Raw genomic sequence first — 17,929 nt, 5'->3', positions numbered from 1 at the left:
ACTATCTAAAACTAATCTAAAACTAATACAGCATACGGAACATGCTTCCAAAAAAAGGAAAGGTACTAAAAGCAGAAACTGTTCCAAGTGCATCACAAATTTTCCTTGAAATGGCCATGATAATGATTAGCATATGGATCTTACAGGGCAGCAAAAGCAAATTCCATTTGCAGGCTTTGCCCTCACTAAGATATTCAGTATCTGCCTTCACAGTGGAATTTTACAGCTTTTGTTCACAGGAGTTTAAAAAAAAAAATCAACTTGATTTTAACACAATGCTGATTTTAGTTTATTTTGCCTTAGATGTGCTAATTAAGTTCTACAGGCTTCTTTTTCCTCCACTTATTTCAAAACATACTTAAATTAAGATGTTTAAATCAAATTAAAAGATGCTAAAATCAGCACAGAAGCCACAGAGAGTAGAAATAGCCAACACAAGAATCTTCCCACATTCTTCTTTGAACACACAGATGGAATAGGGGTGGCAGAAAAAAAGATAGCTGCCTTAGAACGGTAGCAAGCACACAAGTAGAGGGTTTTGTTGCACATGCATGCTTACCCTTCTTTAAGCAATATAGGTTGCTCTATGCTCTTGTGATCTCTCCTTCCTGAAGATGAAATTAAATCTAGAAACTAAAAGGTGAACAAAAAGCATAGATAAAATTGCCAGTACTGCACTACCCAAATTAAAATCTTTAATATTTTGTACAGCACAGAGCTACAAGAAAATATTGTAAAAGTAGTTAAACAGAAGGTAATGGCACACGCTTGAGGAATCTGGGAGGCTTCCTGGGTTGTAAACTAAAAATAGCACAAACGCTCTTAAGCAGAAAAACTGCAGATGACCACCACTTCTTGTGCTTCTCCTCTGTTATATGTATCTTTCACTTCCTTTTGGACTAAGCAATTTTCATCACAGTTCTGCAGCATTCTATGAAGCATGCATATGTCTCAAGCTCTAAGCAGCAGCTTGTTAATCCAACCTAATTATTAAGCAGAAGTAGATCCAGAGATTCTACTATTGACATGCACATAATTTGATAAAAGTTTCTTGACTATTACAGTTATCAGGAGTCTGCGTTTTCCAACACACACTCCCTGGTTTACAAACCGTATGTATTCTATTCTAGGATTCCACGCATCAGCTTCAACAACACAGCAGGATTTTCAGAACATTCAAAGGTTTACTTACATTTTTTACTGCATCTGCATATTTCTGCTCATTAAAATAGTCATAAAAAGTAGCCATGTAGGATTCCTTGAAATTGGCCTGAAATACAAAGCCAAAACTATGCATATCATAATACAGTCTATACAGAAAATATTATTTTTAACAGCAGTAGACCATGAGACGAGACAAGCCACCACAGACAAGAAGGGGTTTTTTTTCTGGCCAGAAGTAAAACAAGCAAAGCACTACTTTCCTGTCGTATAGCACGCATTCAGTAGTACCAATTTTTTATTTCAAAAAGGTAGCAGAATGCATTTCAAATGTTCAGTTACTACAGTTAATAACACATTCTTCAAGAGCTTCAAACTTCTGCTTTGGCTTTTAATCTTGGTCCCAAAAGAAGCTGACAAGAAGTGTGAGAGAAAGAATTCTATTGTCTCAAAGGATTCATAATTGAGGTACAGATTCATCTACAGTCGCCTGTGTGAATCCTAACTACACCACCAGAGACAAGTTTTATTTCAATCAAATATCCAGAGAATGGGCATTTAGATCTAATCTCATCACTGACTGGCAGAAAACTGAACTGGTGTGAGAAGAAAAGCATAGCCCTTATTGGGCGATTCTTCTCAGTTGAGCTTTAAAATGCTGAAACAATCTGTAAAGTCCTGTAGAGCTGCTAATCACGTACTGGAGGCAAGTAGAGAATTTCACGGGTTTTCCTGATCAATACCTTTCTTCCAGAAGGAGGGAATGAGAAGTCCTGGAACAGACTTCTAGGCTGGTCACACAATTTTGCTTTACTGAAATTTAGTTCAGATTAAGACAGATTTAGTTTTCCTGTGAGCATGAGAGGCTTATAATCAAAGCAATCATAACCAGTTTTGCATAAGCCTACTGCAACTCAAGCATTTTAAAGGCTTAATTACAATGAGTGATAAAAGATTAAAAAAAAAAAAAAAAATCACTTTCCTGAATTAAGCCTTTAAATGAAAATGGCATACTTACAGATTTAGATTTTGATAGGCTGCCTAGTGTTTGAATGGTCTTAGAGATAAGTGTCAAAGTTCGAGAAGTCTGAGGATCCTAGGAAAGAGAACAATATTATATAGACTAGCTATTTAAAATATGCAAACTAAATTTCGCCTTTCTTATTTCACTTACAGAAAAGTAACATAAAATTAGAAAAGACCCAATAAAACACAATAGTTGCTTTTTTTAAAAGGCTGTTGACTCTTCAGCGATCATGCTTCATAGCTACCCTATTGCTCTTCAGAGAACTACAGGAAATTAACTTGCAAAAAAAACCCCAAACATTGCTGACAATCAATCCAGCATTAACGTAATGTGGCAAAAATGAAGCAGTGACTGTCTTTTCTACAGCATCTTAGATCATCTACCTTTTTTGTCCTTAAATTTCACTGTTCCTCCTATACCTTCCAAGTTCTTCACATACACAGTCATCCAACATATGCTTCATATCCAAGACAGACATAGCAGATCTTTAAACTAACAAAGGTACTTCTCCTAAAGGCTATTAAAAGAACTGAAGAAAGAATCTTGATAGACAGACTATGGCGACAGAACTATATATACAGCAAGAAAAAATTGATACAGTACTTACTGGATGATGTGGTGTAAGCTGAAAGAGGTTTGGAGAAAGAATGGCAGGAGCAAAGAATCTCAGGAAAATAAAGCTGCTAACAGCTGTATACCTCACATCTAGGTCACCTATTAAGAAAAAAGACCTCTACTCAGCATCTCAATAATCCTTCCTTAAAAACCTTCTGAAATTATCAGAATGCCTTCAGAAAGCTAACTCAAGCATGTGCTGGAAACGTATATATTTGTGAGTTACAGGATTAACTGATGATGGAGGATTTGGAGCCAGAGATCGTCTAGCATAAACCAAGGAAACGTCAATGACAGTCTTTTTAGAAATGAGTTCATGACACAGGCTACAAGGAGAACACCATTCACTTTTCCAGCTCACAGGGAATTTCATACAAACATCTGCTATTCCATCTATGCAACTAAAGTACGATGAATAATTTACATAGTTTATGAAACGTTCAGTACAGAGGCCAACTCTCAGTTATCTAGTTATAGCCCTCAGCACAAACAGTGCATAGACTCCTAATGTATTTATTTCAGTTGGTAATTACAGAAGATACTATTTATTTATTTTTACATAAAATAAAGAGCAAGACAGCACAATCAATGGCTTTCTGCTGGAGCTTCTCTACTATGAAGTGACTGTTTAAAAGCTGAACTTGCATTTCTCTCTAAACCTTCCTTATTGTAATCTGCTCCGCTTCATGAAAATACATAGGTTGGTTGTTTTGCTCAATTCTGGTATTATATTGCCTGCTCATTCTCACAGAGCCAAAACAACTAGGAGGGAGCGGAAAGAATTCTGTCTTGACAGACAGAAAACCTCTGCAGCACATGGGCCTCCTAGGGCAATGAGCTTGCAATGACTGAAATAATTTATAGATTGGCCTTTATTACAAATTGACGTACGAGCAGAGAATAATTCAGCTGCATGGAGTCTACAGAATGAGCCATTACAAAAACCTGAACATTTGAAAACAGGGGTTACTTTGAAAATATTGAAACCATAAATACATACCATCATAATGCTCTTTTTAAATGCTATTTTCCTTTGAAAGATGTTTAAGGAAAACTCATACAACTATTACAAGTCATGTTCTTTGTGGAATGAATAATCAGGAAAAAACAGCATTAATACACGCTCCAAATGCTATTTTCAACAGCTGCTGCTCAATCACTAAATCCATCATGGATCATGCAAACTGCTAGACTACACCTACACTGAAAAGCTACCAGTAATGTAAAACAAAAAAATATATAGAAACTCACCTTGAAAACGTTTGGCAGCTGATTCTCTTAGTGAAAAGAAAATATCACACATCACTGTAGGGCAGCTTACACCAGATTTTGTAATTACAGTAAAAATGCGATCAACATATTGCCTCAGATTTTCCTGAAAAATGCAATAATTATGACAAAACTAGTATCATTTTCTGCTGTGGAAACTGGTATTATTCCTGGGTTTATTCATAATGGCATCATTAAGGATTTTCTCACTTTCAACATTATATACTTGCAAAACAATCTCACACTCAATGGTAACACACATATTCAAGTACAAGAGTAAAAATATTATTTCTAGCAAAACCAAACATCAAGTTATATGGCTGTATGGCATATCATTGCTTTTCACAGACCATTTTTGACATCATTAGTAGACCCACAGGCTAAGTTATCTTTATCCTCAAGGGCAGGGGCAGAAGTGATTAACACTCTACAGATATTGTATTTATAGCATAATGTAAAGCCGTTGTAAAATAATTATAACAGTTTGTGGTGTTAAGAAAGCTTCCAGTGTATTCTAATGAATGACAAAATTATTTGCAACATCAAACATCCAAGGACCTCAGTTAAACTTGATAGTGTAAACAGAGATTATATCTTCAAAATCTAATGCATACCCTGTTATTTTCCAGGTTTTCACCATCTTTTAATTTCACAGGATCAATTTCACAAGGTTTATGGACCTGGCAGATCTAGGAAAAAAAAAATAAAAGCGAACAATTAATATATCAATTTACGTTCAAGTAGAAAAATTTTTGTAAAAAGAATAACCTCTTAGGTTTTTGGGGTAAAAGGCAAAAGTCAACTTTATAAACTGTATTTTTTTTCTTTTGACAAAGTATCGAAGGTAAATTACATGCGATCTTTATTTTTTTCCAAAAAACAGCATTAATTCTTGCTACCCTTTCTTTCAACTGAAATGAAGAATTCTTCGTGAGACTTTTTCAAGCAAGGCTGTACAAGAAAAGTCCCATTTTGCCAAAACAGTCAACTTTAAAAGTATATCTATATTCTTTAAAAACTTGACATTTTTTGACGAAACATTAAAACAACAGCTGAAGAAATTGTCAAATCATTTAAAGGAAGTCTGTGGTCTGAAAGTATTGCCCAATTACTGCACTGAAATACTCTCACACCCACCATTCTGGACTGGATAGATAATAAACCATTGTTACAATACACAGTTATCTAGATTAATTTTATTCCTTTATACCCACTGGATTAAATGTATTACTTATAGCTTCCCAGCAGCCTTCTGCTGTATATGTTCTTTGTTCATCTAAGTTATTCATTTATTAATTTCTCAGAAACAGTAAATGTTAGATTTTATACAACAGAGTAATGTAGTTAAATAAATAGAAACTTTCCTTTTCCTTTAGTACAATCCAACTGTTTCTGAATTGGGTGACTCAGCTGTGGCTAAACTAACACACAGGATTTTAACATAGAAAAATTTAACATAGGCTCTTAAGAATTATTCGAACAAAATCATCTTAAAATAGGAAGGAATAAACAGTATCTGCTCCCTGAAGGTCTTTTACAGTGACATTTTATCAAATAAACAGTCTAAACTGCTCTTACCTCATCTATAATTGGCTTTAGTGTAACTTGCAGATAATGCATCCCTGCCAGTTTCATTGTCTCGTCAATGCACTTGGAAGTTAATGAGTTTCCTCTGAAAATGGTGTTAGGATCTCTGGAAGTGAACAATTTTCTGTAATTTAGTCTCTCTGTAATAAACTGCTAATATATGGAAATAAAAGAAGCAGTGAAAGGTGACGGAATGCACAAACAAAAACTCCCTTTGACACCAGCCTGCCATTAAATGCAGTCACATAGCATTTAGTGCACTTCTAGGTTATAAGAGAAAAGCAGTAGTCATGGTAAGTCCAGAGGGACTACAGATTTTCTTCTTTGTATTAGCGCAGTGTGCTCAGTGTACCATCCAAACATACGGCAACACGCAGGCTCACATCAAAGGGGTTTACAATATAAGCAGGGAAAAATGTGCCCGCTTTCACGTGCTGCTGAACAGCGGTAATTTGAGTAAGGGAAGGAGGCAGTGATTTTAGTCTCACAACAACACTGGACATTACACGTGGCCTACTACCTTCTCCTACAAAATGAGTACTTGCAAGCTGGGAGGGAGATGAAAACACCAGCTCCAATGACATAGCCATCTTTTCTAAGTGACTTTCAGCACTGTCCTGTGATAACACTATTAAATGCAGTGCTGACCCCCATTCTGTCCCAAGGACTGTGTGGATAGCTGATGCCATGCAAACTCTCACACTACTGAAAAGGCCACTTGCACTGAATTCTTCTTGTACTAGCCATACGGCCACTGTAATTAGTTAAGCTTCAGCTAGCTGCACTATCATGTGTACTTCTTTTTAAGCATTACTTGCATTTTGAGAATGCAACTAAGTTCATTCCTTGTATAGCAATTTACATTATGCAGATAGGTACATAATCAATGGTCTCATCTACACCCATACGGTTAAAACCTGTGCCTACTGACAGCAGATCAAACTTGGATATGAATTTATTTGCTTGTTCTTGTACACACACCGATGTCTTTTCTGTTGTTTATAGCTTACTACAGTTGTACCCATTTACAAGCAGTGAATAACAGGATGAATTACTTTGCTGGATTCATCATTTTGCTTCATAAAAAAGTAAGCTCACTGCCTGTTACAAATGCCAGAAAGCCCTGAAAACAAACACCATCTTCGCTGTTTTATCACAGGAACACGACTGACCAGGGAGCAGCAAATTTCCTCATACTGCAGCAACCAAGCTGTTTCAGCCAACCTGCAGCACAGAAAAAATACACCTACCTACAGGAACAAAAATACTCTATTCCTCAGACACATCGAAAAAAGCCAGCCCACACAAAGACTTTATTTTGTACTGAGGAAGCTGCTACTTTAGAGTCAATATCGGTCATTCCCTTTGACTCCCAATTGTCTCCTCTACTATCAGTCAAGAGCATGACGACATAGGCACGAGGCTCGTGGCAACAAATGTTCTTTAGGACCTGCCTGGTGTGAATACTAGATCTTACACTACTAAATTCTCAGCACACCGGTAAGTCAAACAAGGGACTTATAAGAAGTGACCAGAAAAAAGATTTTGTTTTCTGCTATCCACTGCCAGATCCAATCTCATCCTTGTTCCTTAGCCCTTTAACTGGAAAGATTAGACACACAGCTTTCCTTAAATATTCATGACTAGGAAAAAACACGCTTTTTGTTTTGAACAAATTCAACAAACAGTTTTACTCAGCACTAGATGATTTATTAGCACACTATAAAGCTGAAATGATTTCATATTAACAGCTGAAGGTAATGTAGGATTTCACAGTTATCATCAAATATAATCAAGACTGAGAAGGGTGAAAATCCCTGCTCTCAGACCTTAGAAAAGTCTTGCAAGCAGACTTCGCAAAACATGATGGGAACTCCTCCTAAAATCACTCCCCAGTTCTTCAGAGCAGTGAATGCCTTTATAAGGAACCCTGCCACTCAGCTGGGAGGCACAGGAACAACTCCAACACTTTCTTTTGCAATTACAAAGTTCTAGTTCTATAAACTGAGTAGAGGATCTTAACGCTAGCCAACACAGAGTAGGTATGTTTGATAGCAATTTGGTTTTTGGTACTTACTGAGTTCTCTTCACTTCAGCATTCGCAATGGCACTTATGAAAGGCACAATTCTGCCATAGTGTAAGAAAAGCCTGACAAGAGGTATGGCTGCTTCTTGTTTTTCTCTGCAAACTTCTCCCAAAATGTGTGCAGCTGATGCTGAAACAGGCTGAACAGTGGAAAGAAATAAAAACTTTTGAGAGATCTTTCCAGAAGAAACACCCCTTCATTCTTTTCCCATTAGCTCCTTAATGCAGAACACCACACAACACTTGCAATGGCCAGTTACCCAAACATGCCTGTACATTACATGGGTGGGTGTTACATTGCAGTTTTTGTTGGCTCTAAGTTCTGATCGCAAGAGGGCAGCAATTTAAAAACTATTACAGTACAGTCTCTCCCCCCCCCCCATTTTTAATAGCTGTCTTTTCACTGAATATCACTGTTGCCTTGGAAGCAAGTGAAGTGGAAGAATTCTAACCCTTCTCAATTTGAAGCCCCAGTAAGTACCTAACCCAGTTCTTATACTGAAAAAAAAAAAAGGACTGTTACAAGTGCTAAAAGTATACATAAAAGCACACATGGTCCAACCCTCTGACATTTCAGGATTAGCTCTTGCTTTGGGTTTGTTGGGTTTTTTTTAATTATGCAAGTAAATCCGTTCCTTTCCAGTAAAGCAAAACCAATTGATCAAACTGAAGTTTACTTTGCATTTTCACATGTAAAATTAGAAAGCCACGGAGAATATGCTGCTACTAAAACCACTGGTGTTTCTGGGTGTGCCTTCACCCACCATACTGCATGCAGATAAAGATCTTCTCTGCAAGGACTGAAAACAAGCAGCAGGGATATGCAGAGCTTAACAAGGCCCTCAGGTCTGAGAAGGAAGAAGCTGAGGACCCTGCTAATTACACAACTATGATGCCAGCAAGATAGTGCCAAATGTTGAGACAGACCCCCTGTGAGGATCATCTGCAGGTGAAGAATAAACAGTGCAAGCAAATTACCTCAACATCTGCAGATTTTAGCAGGAGGTCTCTAAGAGGACTGTAATAGTCTGAGGAAAAAACATGGTCCTCAGTGTAAACCACGTTTAACCTTAAGGAACCGAGGTCATCAGGTTTCAATGACTTGTTACCATTATCTCTGGGCTGCAGGAAATACCTGATATGCAAAAAACAAGACAGAAAATCTGTGCTGAAACACAAGATTATCTCAGGCTGTACATGAACATATACAAAACGTACAGATACACACAATACTTATATATGTTTCAAGTTCTTGAGAGTTCTGAATCAGACTTTTTAATTAAGTTTGCCAGTCTATTTTGCACTAACTGCAATATGGGAAGTTCTGATCATAAAGATTTGTGTAGATATGATTAAAAACCCACACACTAAAACTACGGCACTGCTGATGAACTGCAGTAAATAATATCATAAAGCCATTAGAACTCCCACATGCAATACAGAGGCAGACTGAAATCTCTGTATATCACATTATCAAAACTTCTTGTTCTTACATTTGCTAAGATTACTTTGGCTTGCTTACAAAAAAAGATACAAATTAAATCCATTTAAACTTTATCACATAGCAGTAATTACTCTTAAGTCTTCACAGCAGACATATGTTTCTACTTATTCTCCAAAAGAAAAATGTCAAATACCATGCTTCATAAGAACTAGACTGTCGGAGAAATTTCAAAGGGAGTCTCAGTTCTCCTAGAAACTCGTCTCCAAATTTCAAGTTACTGGCATTCCAAAGATCAACCCTGTAATAAAACCAAATAACTTTAAAAGTTTCATAATAAATAAAAATATTAAAAACAAATAATCCCAACGTAGTTTTCAATTATTTTTTTTCCCCTCAAGCCTATGAGCTAGAAAGTCTCGAAACTGTACAACAATGATTTCCAAACAGTAAAGAGACCACCTTACCTTAGATTTCTGGAGCCTTGCAATTCACCTCCATGAAACATCAGTGAAAAAAATCATCTAAACTACCCTTCCCTCATCTGTACTGTTTCCACAGTCCGTATTGATAAAGATTCAGGGGGCTGTTTGGCTATCCCAGATAATGGACACCAGGGGAAAAAAGTGCAGAGATATTTAAGGACTCCATATTGTTAGTCCCGGTCTAATTTGGGATTACTAGCAGCTAAGTGGCAGCTTTACAGAGTTAGGCTGAATACTGTCTACACAGTCCTTCCCAGTGCTCTACAAGCTTACAAATCTGTTGCACCTAAACTAGTTCTGTACAGATACTCAAAACCTTAGGACAGTTCTACCATTCTGCATAAATTGTGTATTGACTGAAGCCTACGCAATTTTTGGCACTCAGTCTCTCAATGTTTGGGAAGTTCTGGTACGTATCTCTAGATGGTATTTCCTTCTCTTTCACATGCTCTTTAACATTAGGATGTTAAACAACTGCACTGAGATTGAAAGCAGAAGTACTCGTGTCTAACCTGGCGTTTGTAGATAAATGCTACAATCCCCACCTTGAAGCAAGGGTTTCAAACTCCAGGGTGGTTGTTTCTGTACATATTTTAAGGTTTCCTCTGAGTGGCATTTTATTATAAAACATGCTTAGCTGAGAATTTCACAGCTAAGTGACAGACTGAATGTGCCTTAAACTTTTGGGGAAAAAAGATATATGGGAAAAAATACAAGTTTTCAAATAATAAAGATTTTTAGAAGAGCAACTTTAATTTGGATAAGGTGCAAAGTCTTCCAATTATGGATGTATTTGCACAACCTTCCTAGTCTCAAGCAAGTCACAGGAGGCTTGTCAAGGAATGGATGTTGATAGTCCTGCTGAAGGTTTATCCTACCTTATGCAAATGCAGAGGACGCCACTTTTAAATCCTCTGAGGCCTGTATCTCTCAACAGGGTCTCACGCATCAAGTTTCATACACTAGACATACCATCAGCTCACACTGCATGCCTGCTGGGTAAAGTTTTTCAAACTCTGATATTTTGACAGTATTACTGCAGGGCAAGAATTCCCCAAAAGGAAAAAAACTTCTTTGAGAATTCATCCTCCTCTCCTCTTTCTCCATATCTGGTTGGTTACTATCTTGCTAACTAATTCAGATGGCTAAAAGCAGCTTCAGGAAGAGAGGAATCTTTTGAGAAGTTTATTTACACATAGTCAAACTTAAAATTTACCAAGCATTTACAGGCTACTAGTTTCTAGTTCATCCAAATTCTTTCAAGATGCCCACTAGCAATAACATTTTCAAACATACGCGGCCAAAGGGTGTTCCCCCCCAGCAACTTAAGTTACAGAAAAAAATCAGTGCAAAGGATCTGTAGGAGAGGAACTAACAACTCAAGGTAGATCTCACACTACACAGTAAGCAAAGTAGGCATGCAAATTCTGAAATTATTATTTTGTGCCCTTGGAGTATTACGCATAAGTAGCATTTTTAAAATCATAATACACAGACATCAGAGTCTAAAAGATTACTGTTTCCCGAGCTGTTTAAAAGGCAAATTATGCCAAGTGTTATTCTGAAACTGGTCAGACTGTAGTCAAAGAAAGAAACAACAGAGAGGGGGAGGAGAAACAATGAATTTCACGAGAACATCTGGTCCCTAAGTGTTGATATGCCCTGCCTGCAACTTCCTACACCCACTCAAAAAGAGAAACTTTCATAGCTTTAGAGAGAAATCATGAGAGACTAAGTCTCCTCTTTACCCTGTGGAATGGTATTTTTCTCAGGAGAGAAAAAGAAAACAAACCCCCAAACCCATAAATTGTATGATCCGTCCAGAGGGCATGGGGGCAATCTGACTGACTAAATAGACCGGAGGAAGTGAGCGGGGGTGGAAGGGGAACCTGAGATAGAAACAAAAACACTCTGTCCTACAGGGGACAAAACCTCTGAGCAAAGAGTTTGCCCAACCACAACTAACGCTTTATCTGCTTTTGTCTATTATTTGAGTGATTAATCTTTTCCCAACTATTTTGTAAGCCTCCTCACAAACTATTCATCTTTACCACACTATGTGTTGGTTTTAAGGACTGAAAGACTTTTCTGAAGCTCAGCTCCACATACATTATCATTGCAGACAGTTATTTTTCCAGAAAATGTAGAACAACTATATCATCCCATTTCGTCTGGCAGTACAAAATAAAAATCAAATGAAATATTAAGCAATGAGTAACTGCTGTCCACCAATGCCTAGGGTCCCCTTCCAGAATCACAAAGCTATCAGGGAATCCTAGCTTTCATTTAAAATCAGTGCGTGTCTGCGCATCATGGTTACAAAGACTAGACTGGAACTTCCAAGACACTGTTCAGTTGCCCATTCCATCACACACATCCCATGGGATATGGGACACGTTACTTCATACCTGCCTGCACCATGCAAAGCTTCGCAGAAGTATGGTCTTGTGCTAGGACTAGGTCATCTGCTGTGCTGCAACACTGACACCACCAAAGCAGCATGGCACTGAATCTGGACCTTTGCCCTTTCTCCCATGAATTAGCTGGGGGTTGCCCTTAAACCAGTTACCTTTGCACTGCCTGACGCAGATGTTCTCAGAGAAACAGAGTACAGCTCCCATCTCTCTCACATATGAAGCTTCGCTTTCCTATCTCACAGAGCCATGGCAAACACAAATCCATTAATGGTCCTGTAGTGTTGCAATACTACACTAACAGGTTACATGAATCAGCAGCTGACCACCAAATTAGAACAGCCCTCATCCATTCATTTGTGAACACAGATGCGTCTTGCTTGCTGGGAGCAAGTATTGTTTCCCCTTCCTGGTCTCCCCTCCTTTCCTTACAGCCAATTGTGCTTCTGAAGGGACTAGGGAATGTTTTGGGAGATAAGCCCTCACCACCTCTCTAGTGGGAATACCTGGGGAGGAAGGGGGTGCCACCATTCTCCCTCAGCCTTTCTCCCTCCAAATCCTAACATAAAGATTTCTCACCACTTGATGCAGATACAGCAGCTTCCAGCTACAGTGCATCCACATCACCAGATGGCCTAAGTCTCTAAGTTTCAATGTATGTGATGGTATGACACATGATACCTTTAGGTTTTGCACCTCCTATTGTTTCCTCTCCACTCTTTCTATTCACCTGTCCCCACAGACACTGTTGACAGGCCTCAGCAGTTTTCAAAACAGTACTAAGTGGGTGGCAGGGAGTAGAGTGGTGCTGTTTTGTTTGTGAAATTAGAGTTGCTTCTTTCCTGTGCAATGGATTTCACATGTATCAGACACAGCCTCGCAAGAAGGGGTTAAAGTTTTGCAGACTAAAGAGAAGAGAAACTGCCTCTGCCCCAGAGAAACTCTGAGTTCAAGAGTTTCCTTTCAGAGAAGAAGGACCTTATATGGGTTGCTAAAATAAAGTGATAAAAGAAAACAGACCCTTAACTGAGAGCATCATAGAGCTTCTGGGCTCTCTTGGGGAACTGAGGGAGGGAGGAAAGGGGAGCCCCGACATAAAAGGCTATGCTTAATGACAACCACACATTAGTATACACAATGAGTGTATATAGGATACCAAGGAAAATAATAAGGATCTCTCCCCCAGCAGAACCATCACACATATTCAGATACAATCTACAGGACAGCGGAGGTAAATGAACATACAGACGCAGTGAGGAAGACTCATCTTGATTTATCAACAGTAAACCCATGCTTGCCACTTTGAAAACTGAGTCTATTGCAAAGTTACACAACTTTGGAAGACAAATTTATTAGTATAAAGTGATTTATATTACCTAATCTCCATTTTGTCAACTTCATCAACATCTTCAATATCAAAATGGGATTTCTTGTTGTAGCTACTGGGTCTTGTGACCTAATAAAAAGCAGGAGACTTTAACAACTTGATCTGATACAAAAGCATTCCAACGTTACTTGTACAAAGCTCTGGAAGATCACAGCCTTTGACTATCAGCAGTGACTTGAGTCCTGATTCTGAAAACATTCACGCATGTGAATAAACCTGTTGACTAAACAGATTCCTGACTATACAAAAGTGGTGGTCACACAGTGATATCCAAGAGTAATTAGATACTCCATAGTTGATTTACAGAGAAAGGACAACCTTAACATCACTACAGTACTTTTGAGTTTACATTGACAAAAGAAAAAAATCGCGGAAACGAGTACCACTTTTACAATCTCTCTAGGGAAATAAAAAGGCAATTAATAATTGGGGTTTAAATACAGCTGTAAAACAGATGGCCCGAGGCACTCTGAAGAAGAGAAAAAAAACCAAAACCACTCTTAAAAACATTTTACAGTGGATCCAATTAAAATTGGCAAGTTCTGCCTGTATTGATGTCCTGGAAGTCAATTTACCATGCCCATACAAAAAAATACCAAGCTGATGAATTGTCCAAGAGATACTAGGCTGTGTTATGCATATCAGAATGTAGAACCAGGTGCACAGTTCATCAACCACATTTGCAAGACTGATAAATGGCAAAGGATGGGTGGAAAATAGTGGGAAGATAGCTGTATGTGTAGAGCATAAGCAAAAAAAAAAAGTTTTGTACCAACATTTCTTCAAATTTGTTTTCTAGCAAGATTATAGAAAGACTTTGATGGTTGTATTTTTGTACAGTATGTCAGAAACTTGAGAAAAAGGCCACCCCACCCAGCTGAAACCACAGCAGGAACTGATCAAATGCAAGTGTGTATGATGTGTGGGTTCAGCTCCTGGCTGCACACAGAAGCTGAACTTTATTGTAGGTTTAAATGCACTTGTGGCTTAATACTTCCCACTCACAAAATCTAGTTTTTATTGTAAACTTGACTGCTTGGTTTTATATTGTACATCAGATGCAGATGGTACAAACAAGGGAGGCAAAGATATAGCTGCAAAGTGGAGAGGAACCAGAAAAGAATCCTCAGCACGAGACACTCAACAAAGCCTTTTTTCTGTGTGTATGTGAGGCAGACACCATTTTCAAGGCGATACATAAAAACTAAAAAGTACTAGCAGCACTGGAAGCCCAACCCTCTAAACTAGTTCAATCAAATGCACCTATAAGCCCAAGAGCACAGAGGATTTAAATACAGCCCACAACTTCAGCAGCTTGGCACAAATTTTCTTACTTACATACAGTGCAAACTGTGCTATGTTAACTGCAAATGACATTTTCTACCACCACTGGGAAGCTAACGGTGTAATTTTTAATAAGGAAGCAAAGTAGTTTTAAGTCTTTTATTATCTGTAACACATGAGTTGTTAAAGTTACAGCATAGGTGTAACTTATGGCACATCCCTTTTAAGTAAACACTTTGCTGAGACATTCTGCTGGAGTCTGCATGCACAAGGTCTGTCTGTTCACCTGTATGACGGCTTAGTGTGCAGATTAATACAGCTCAGGAGTGGTATTCCTAAAAAAGCAGCTGTATGAAGTCCATCCATTCCAAGGATGGAATTGGAGATGAGGGAACTCCCAGTCCACAATGCTAAACTAGCTGCCACCTACCATTTTACAAAAAAGGGGTGCAACTCTGCTGTGTTGGTCCCTTTCTTCAGGCAATGCTGGCAAGTCATTTATCAGCTGCTCATTTTTTTTCAGCACAGGCAGGTTTGCAAACAGGTCCCCAGCACTACCGCCTTCAGTTCCCGTAAGAGGGGCATTTTCTTGTACTTGCATGTAGAACTCCAAGCCCCCACACCATGCTGCAGCTGGAGCGGTGGTGAAAATGGCTCCTAACCATCAGGTGCAAGTTTCGCTCAGTGCACCCCTTAAATAAGCCCTTAGATCTCCCAAGCCAATGATAAGCTATTTTCCATTCAGAAAATTAAATCTGGGCAACTTTTTGGTTGCAGAAAGGAAAGCACCCATTCACTGCCTTTTACAGATCAGCTTCTTCCTTGGAGGCATAACCAATCCCTGTGCTAGCAGACTGCAGGAAAGCTGATGAAGCTGTTTGGAAGCAGTAAGTGAAACCGCTGTCAACAGCATGAATCTGGGCAGCTCCACAGGAATTGGAGCACTCTGATAGCATGCACCAGCCACGGGTCTGCCCATGTCTCATTAGTGAATGTATTTCCCAGTCATAGCAGTTCTACTGAACCTTGTTCCTTGGAGACATTTAGCCTGATATGTACTAACTACTCTCAAAATGACATAAATCTATGATGGCTCTGTCTGCACTAAGGGTATGTTTATGTTTCAGAGTTCTGGCTGATTCAGACATTTCCCCAGCTCTGCTCTTACCCACACAGAAAACATTTTGCTCTGAGTTAGCAGAACAACTGGGGCACAGGCTTGAGTTCAGGTCTTGCTTCTGCTGATACTTGCACGCAAACCCAGCTCTCAGCATAAAGGCAAGCTAAGCAAGCCTCCAGCCCCCTCCACAACTCCAGCTGGAAGATGCTTTCTGTTTCTCTCCTTCCTCTCCCAATATGGCACCACCTGTGAAGTTCAGTGTTTAAATACCAAACGTTTGCTGTTTCTGCAGTGCACATATGGCTGAGGAATCAGACAGGTGAAGTTTTGTGCTTTACAGTCTGAATTCATGGATTACATTCTCGTGAAAAAGTTCTTGCTGACAAACGCCTCCAGAACTGCCCACGTTAAGAATAAGGAAGCCCACTGTAGTTTAGTTACACATAGCATCACTCTTGTGTCACTGCCAAAGGCCGCAGCTCTGGGCCAGGTGATGGACTGAAATCCTGGGCAGCCCTGAGAAAAGACACAGACACCTCAGTGCCGTTTCGGTGCTCAGTACCATGGGATCTCGACCCCACCAACCATGCCCATGCAGCACCTCCACAGAGTCTCACGGAGTCAGGCAAGCAGGCACAATGGCTCACTGCTAGCTAAAGTTAAGCCCGCAGGGAAGTTATATCCTAGGAAGAGATGTGTTGGGTTAGCAGAGAAAGGATGACCTTAGCTAGCTACCCTGGCTAACCCTCAGGGCTTCCACCCTTTATTGGCAGTGCCAATAAAGAACTTGCTATATCTGTTCCTCAAATCCAAATACATTACATCAACAAGAGAACACTTCTGCTGGTATGACCAACTTAGATTAGTTAGTACAACCATCAGCTTCTAGGCAAAGACGGTGGTTTGTAGAAGGAGGAAGACAGCAACAAGCCCGTCACTGGCACTGCCAAGAATGCTATGTGCATTTCAGATCTGCACAGTGTAACAGCACTTGTATGGCTCCTCCTCCCCAGCTCTCCTTCCTGATGTGGCTGCCTGTGCCCCTGAACTGACTTGAGAAAACACATCCCTAGGTGCCATCTCTATACCAGCAACAATCTCTAATGCAAATGGGACCTGAATGATGCAAGCCGTATGGCCAGAAAGGGCTTTTCAATGATATGCCAACTGCTCTGTACTGCTATGCCTTTTCATCAGCTTTATTACACCAGATATGTTCTTGAGTAATCTATTGAAATAGAACAGCTAAGCATAGACCGGGACTAAGATGTCAAAGAGAAAGAGAAAGATACACATACTTTAGAAGACAAAATGAAGAGTTTCAAGAGGTATCCAAATTATAAATACATGCACATATATGTATGGACACACCACAATTACAGCTACTCTTGCCAGAAAGAGCCAAAATGAGCACTTTCATAAAAGCTATACTTTGTCTTAACTGGACCTGTTAAAATTGCTCTGTATTAAATAAAGCTCTAGAGGTTTCACCCACTTGCTAGGAAAGGCACTGGTATTGCAGCAGATTGGTACAGCCAGAACATCCAGTTTAAGTGTATTTCTCCTCTGCAATTTTCAGTGTTCCTAGGAGATAACCATCCTCCCATTGACTGGGAAAGACAGGGTGGAGCAGCTATAAAACCACAGGCAAAAAAAAAAAAAAAATATATCTTTTTTTTTCCTTTTTAAATCTTGTTTTTAACTTTCCTTTTCAAAACTCTCCTGGGGTGAGTCGCGATGGAGTGTAAAGCCCACTGCTCAGAAGTGCCCGCCTTGAAGCTTTTCCTACAGAGCACCTGAGCTGAAGCAATATACTGCTCCCTCAGCAGACAGTCTGATCCTGGGTAGTTCTTTCCCCTGCACCACACTTTGAAACAGTCTCCAAAGAAGACAGCTGGCACAACATGGAGCAGGATGCCGTGCCAACTATCTACAGTATAGTATTTCAGCTTATCACCCGTTCCTTTGAAATACCAACCTCAAAATAAAACACTTCATCAAAATGTGGATTGTTGGTCTTCTTTTTAACTTTAGTCTTTTTGGCTTCCGATCT

At 39.2% G+C, this 17,929-nt stretch overlaps 1 protein-coding gene across 2 annotated transcripts in view; it reads right to left on the bottom strand.

The window, feature by feature from the left end:
• Positions 1-17,929, bottom strand: part of RASA3 (RAS p21 protein activator 3) — a 138,329-nt gene that overhangs the window by 13,364 nt on the left and 107,036 nt on the right. For both annotated transcript variants that reach the window (XM_074560786.1, XM_074560779.1), the window contains exons 7-18: positions 17,855-17,927; positions 13,462-13,541; positions 9,383-9,487; positions 8,724-8,880; positions 7,737-7,885; positions 5,651-5,765; positions 4,687-4,761; positions 4,055-4,178; positions 2,796-2,902; positions 2,180-2,257; positions 1,193-1,270; positions 560-633 (exon numbers count right to left, since the gene is read on the bottom strand). In XM_074560786.1, coding sequence (XP_074416887.1) covers positions 560-633; positions 1,193-1,270; positions 2,180-2,257; positions 2,796-2,902; positions 4,055-4,178; positions 4,687-4,761; positions 5,651-5,765; positions 7,737-7,885; positions 8,724-8,880; positions 9,383-9,487; positions 13,462-13,541; positions 17,855-17,927 — 1,215 coding nt within the window. The remainder of the gene's footprint in view (positions 1-559; positions 634-1,192; positions 1,271-2,179; positions 2,258-2,795; positions 2,903-4,054; positions 4,179-4,686; positions 4,762-5,650; positions 5,766-7,736; positions 7,886-8,723; positions 8,881-9,382; positions 9,488-13,461; positions 13,542-17,854; positions 17,928-17,929) is intronic.

The sequence above is a fragment of the Larus michahellis genome, chromosome 1, assembly GCF_964199755.1.
Source record: "Larus michahellis chromosome 1, bLarMic1.1, whole genome shotgun sequence".
Lineage (NCBI taxonomy): Eukaryota > Metazoa > Chordata > Aves > Charadriiformes > Laridae > Larus > Larus michahellis.
The sequence above is the reverse complement of the archived record's forward strand: the minus strand, read 5'-3'. Positions and strand labels throughout refer to the sequence as shown.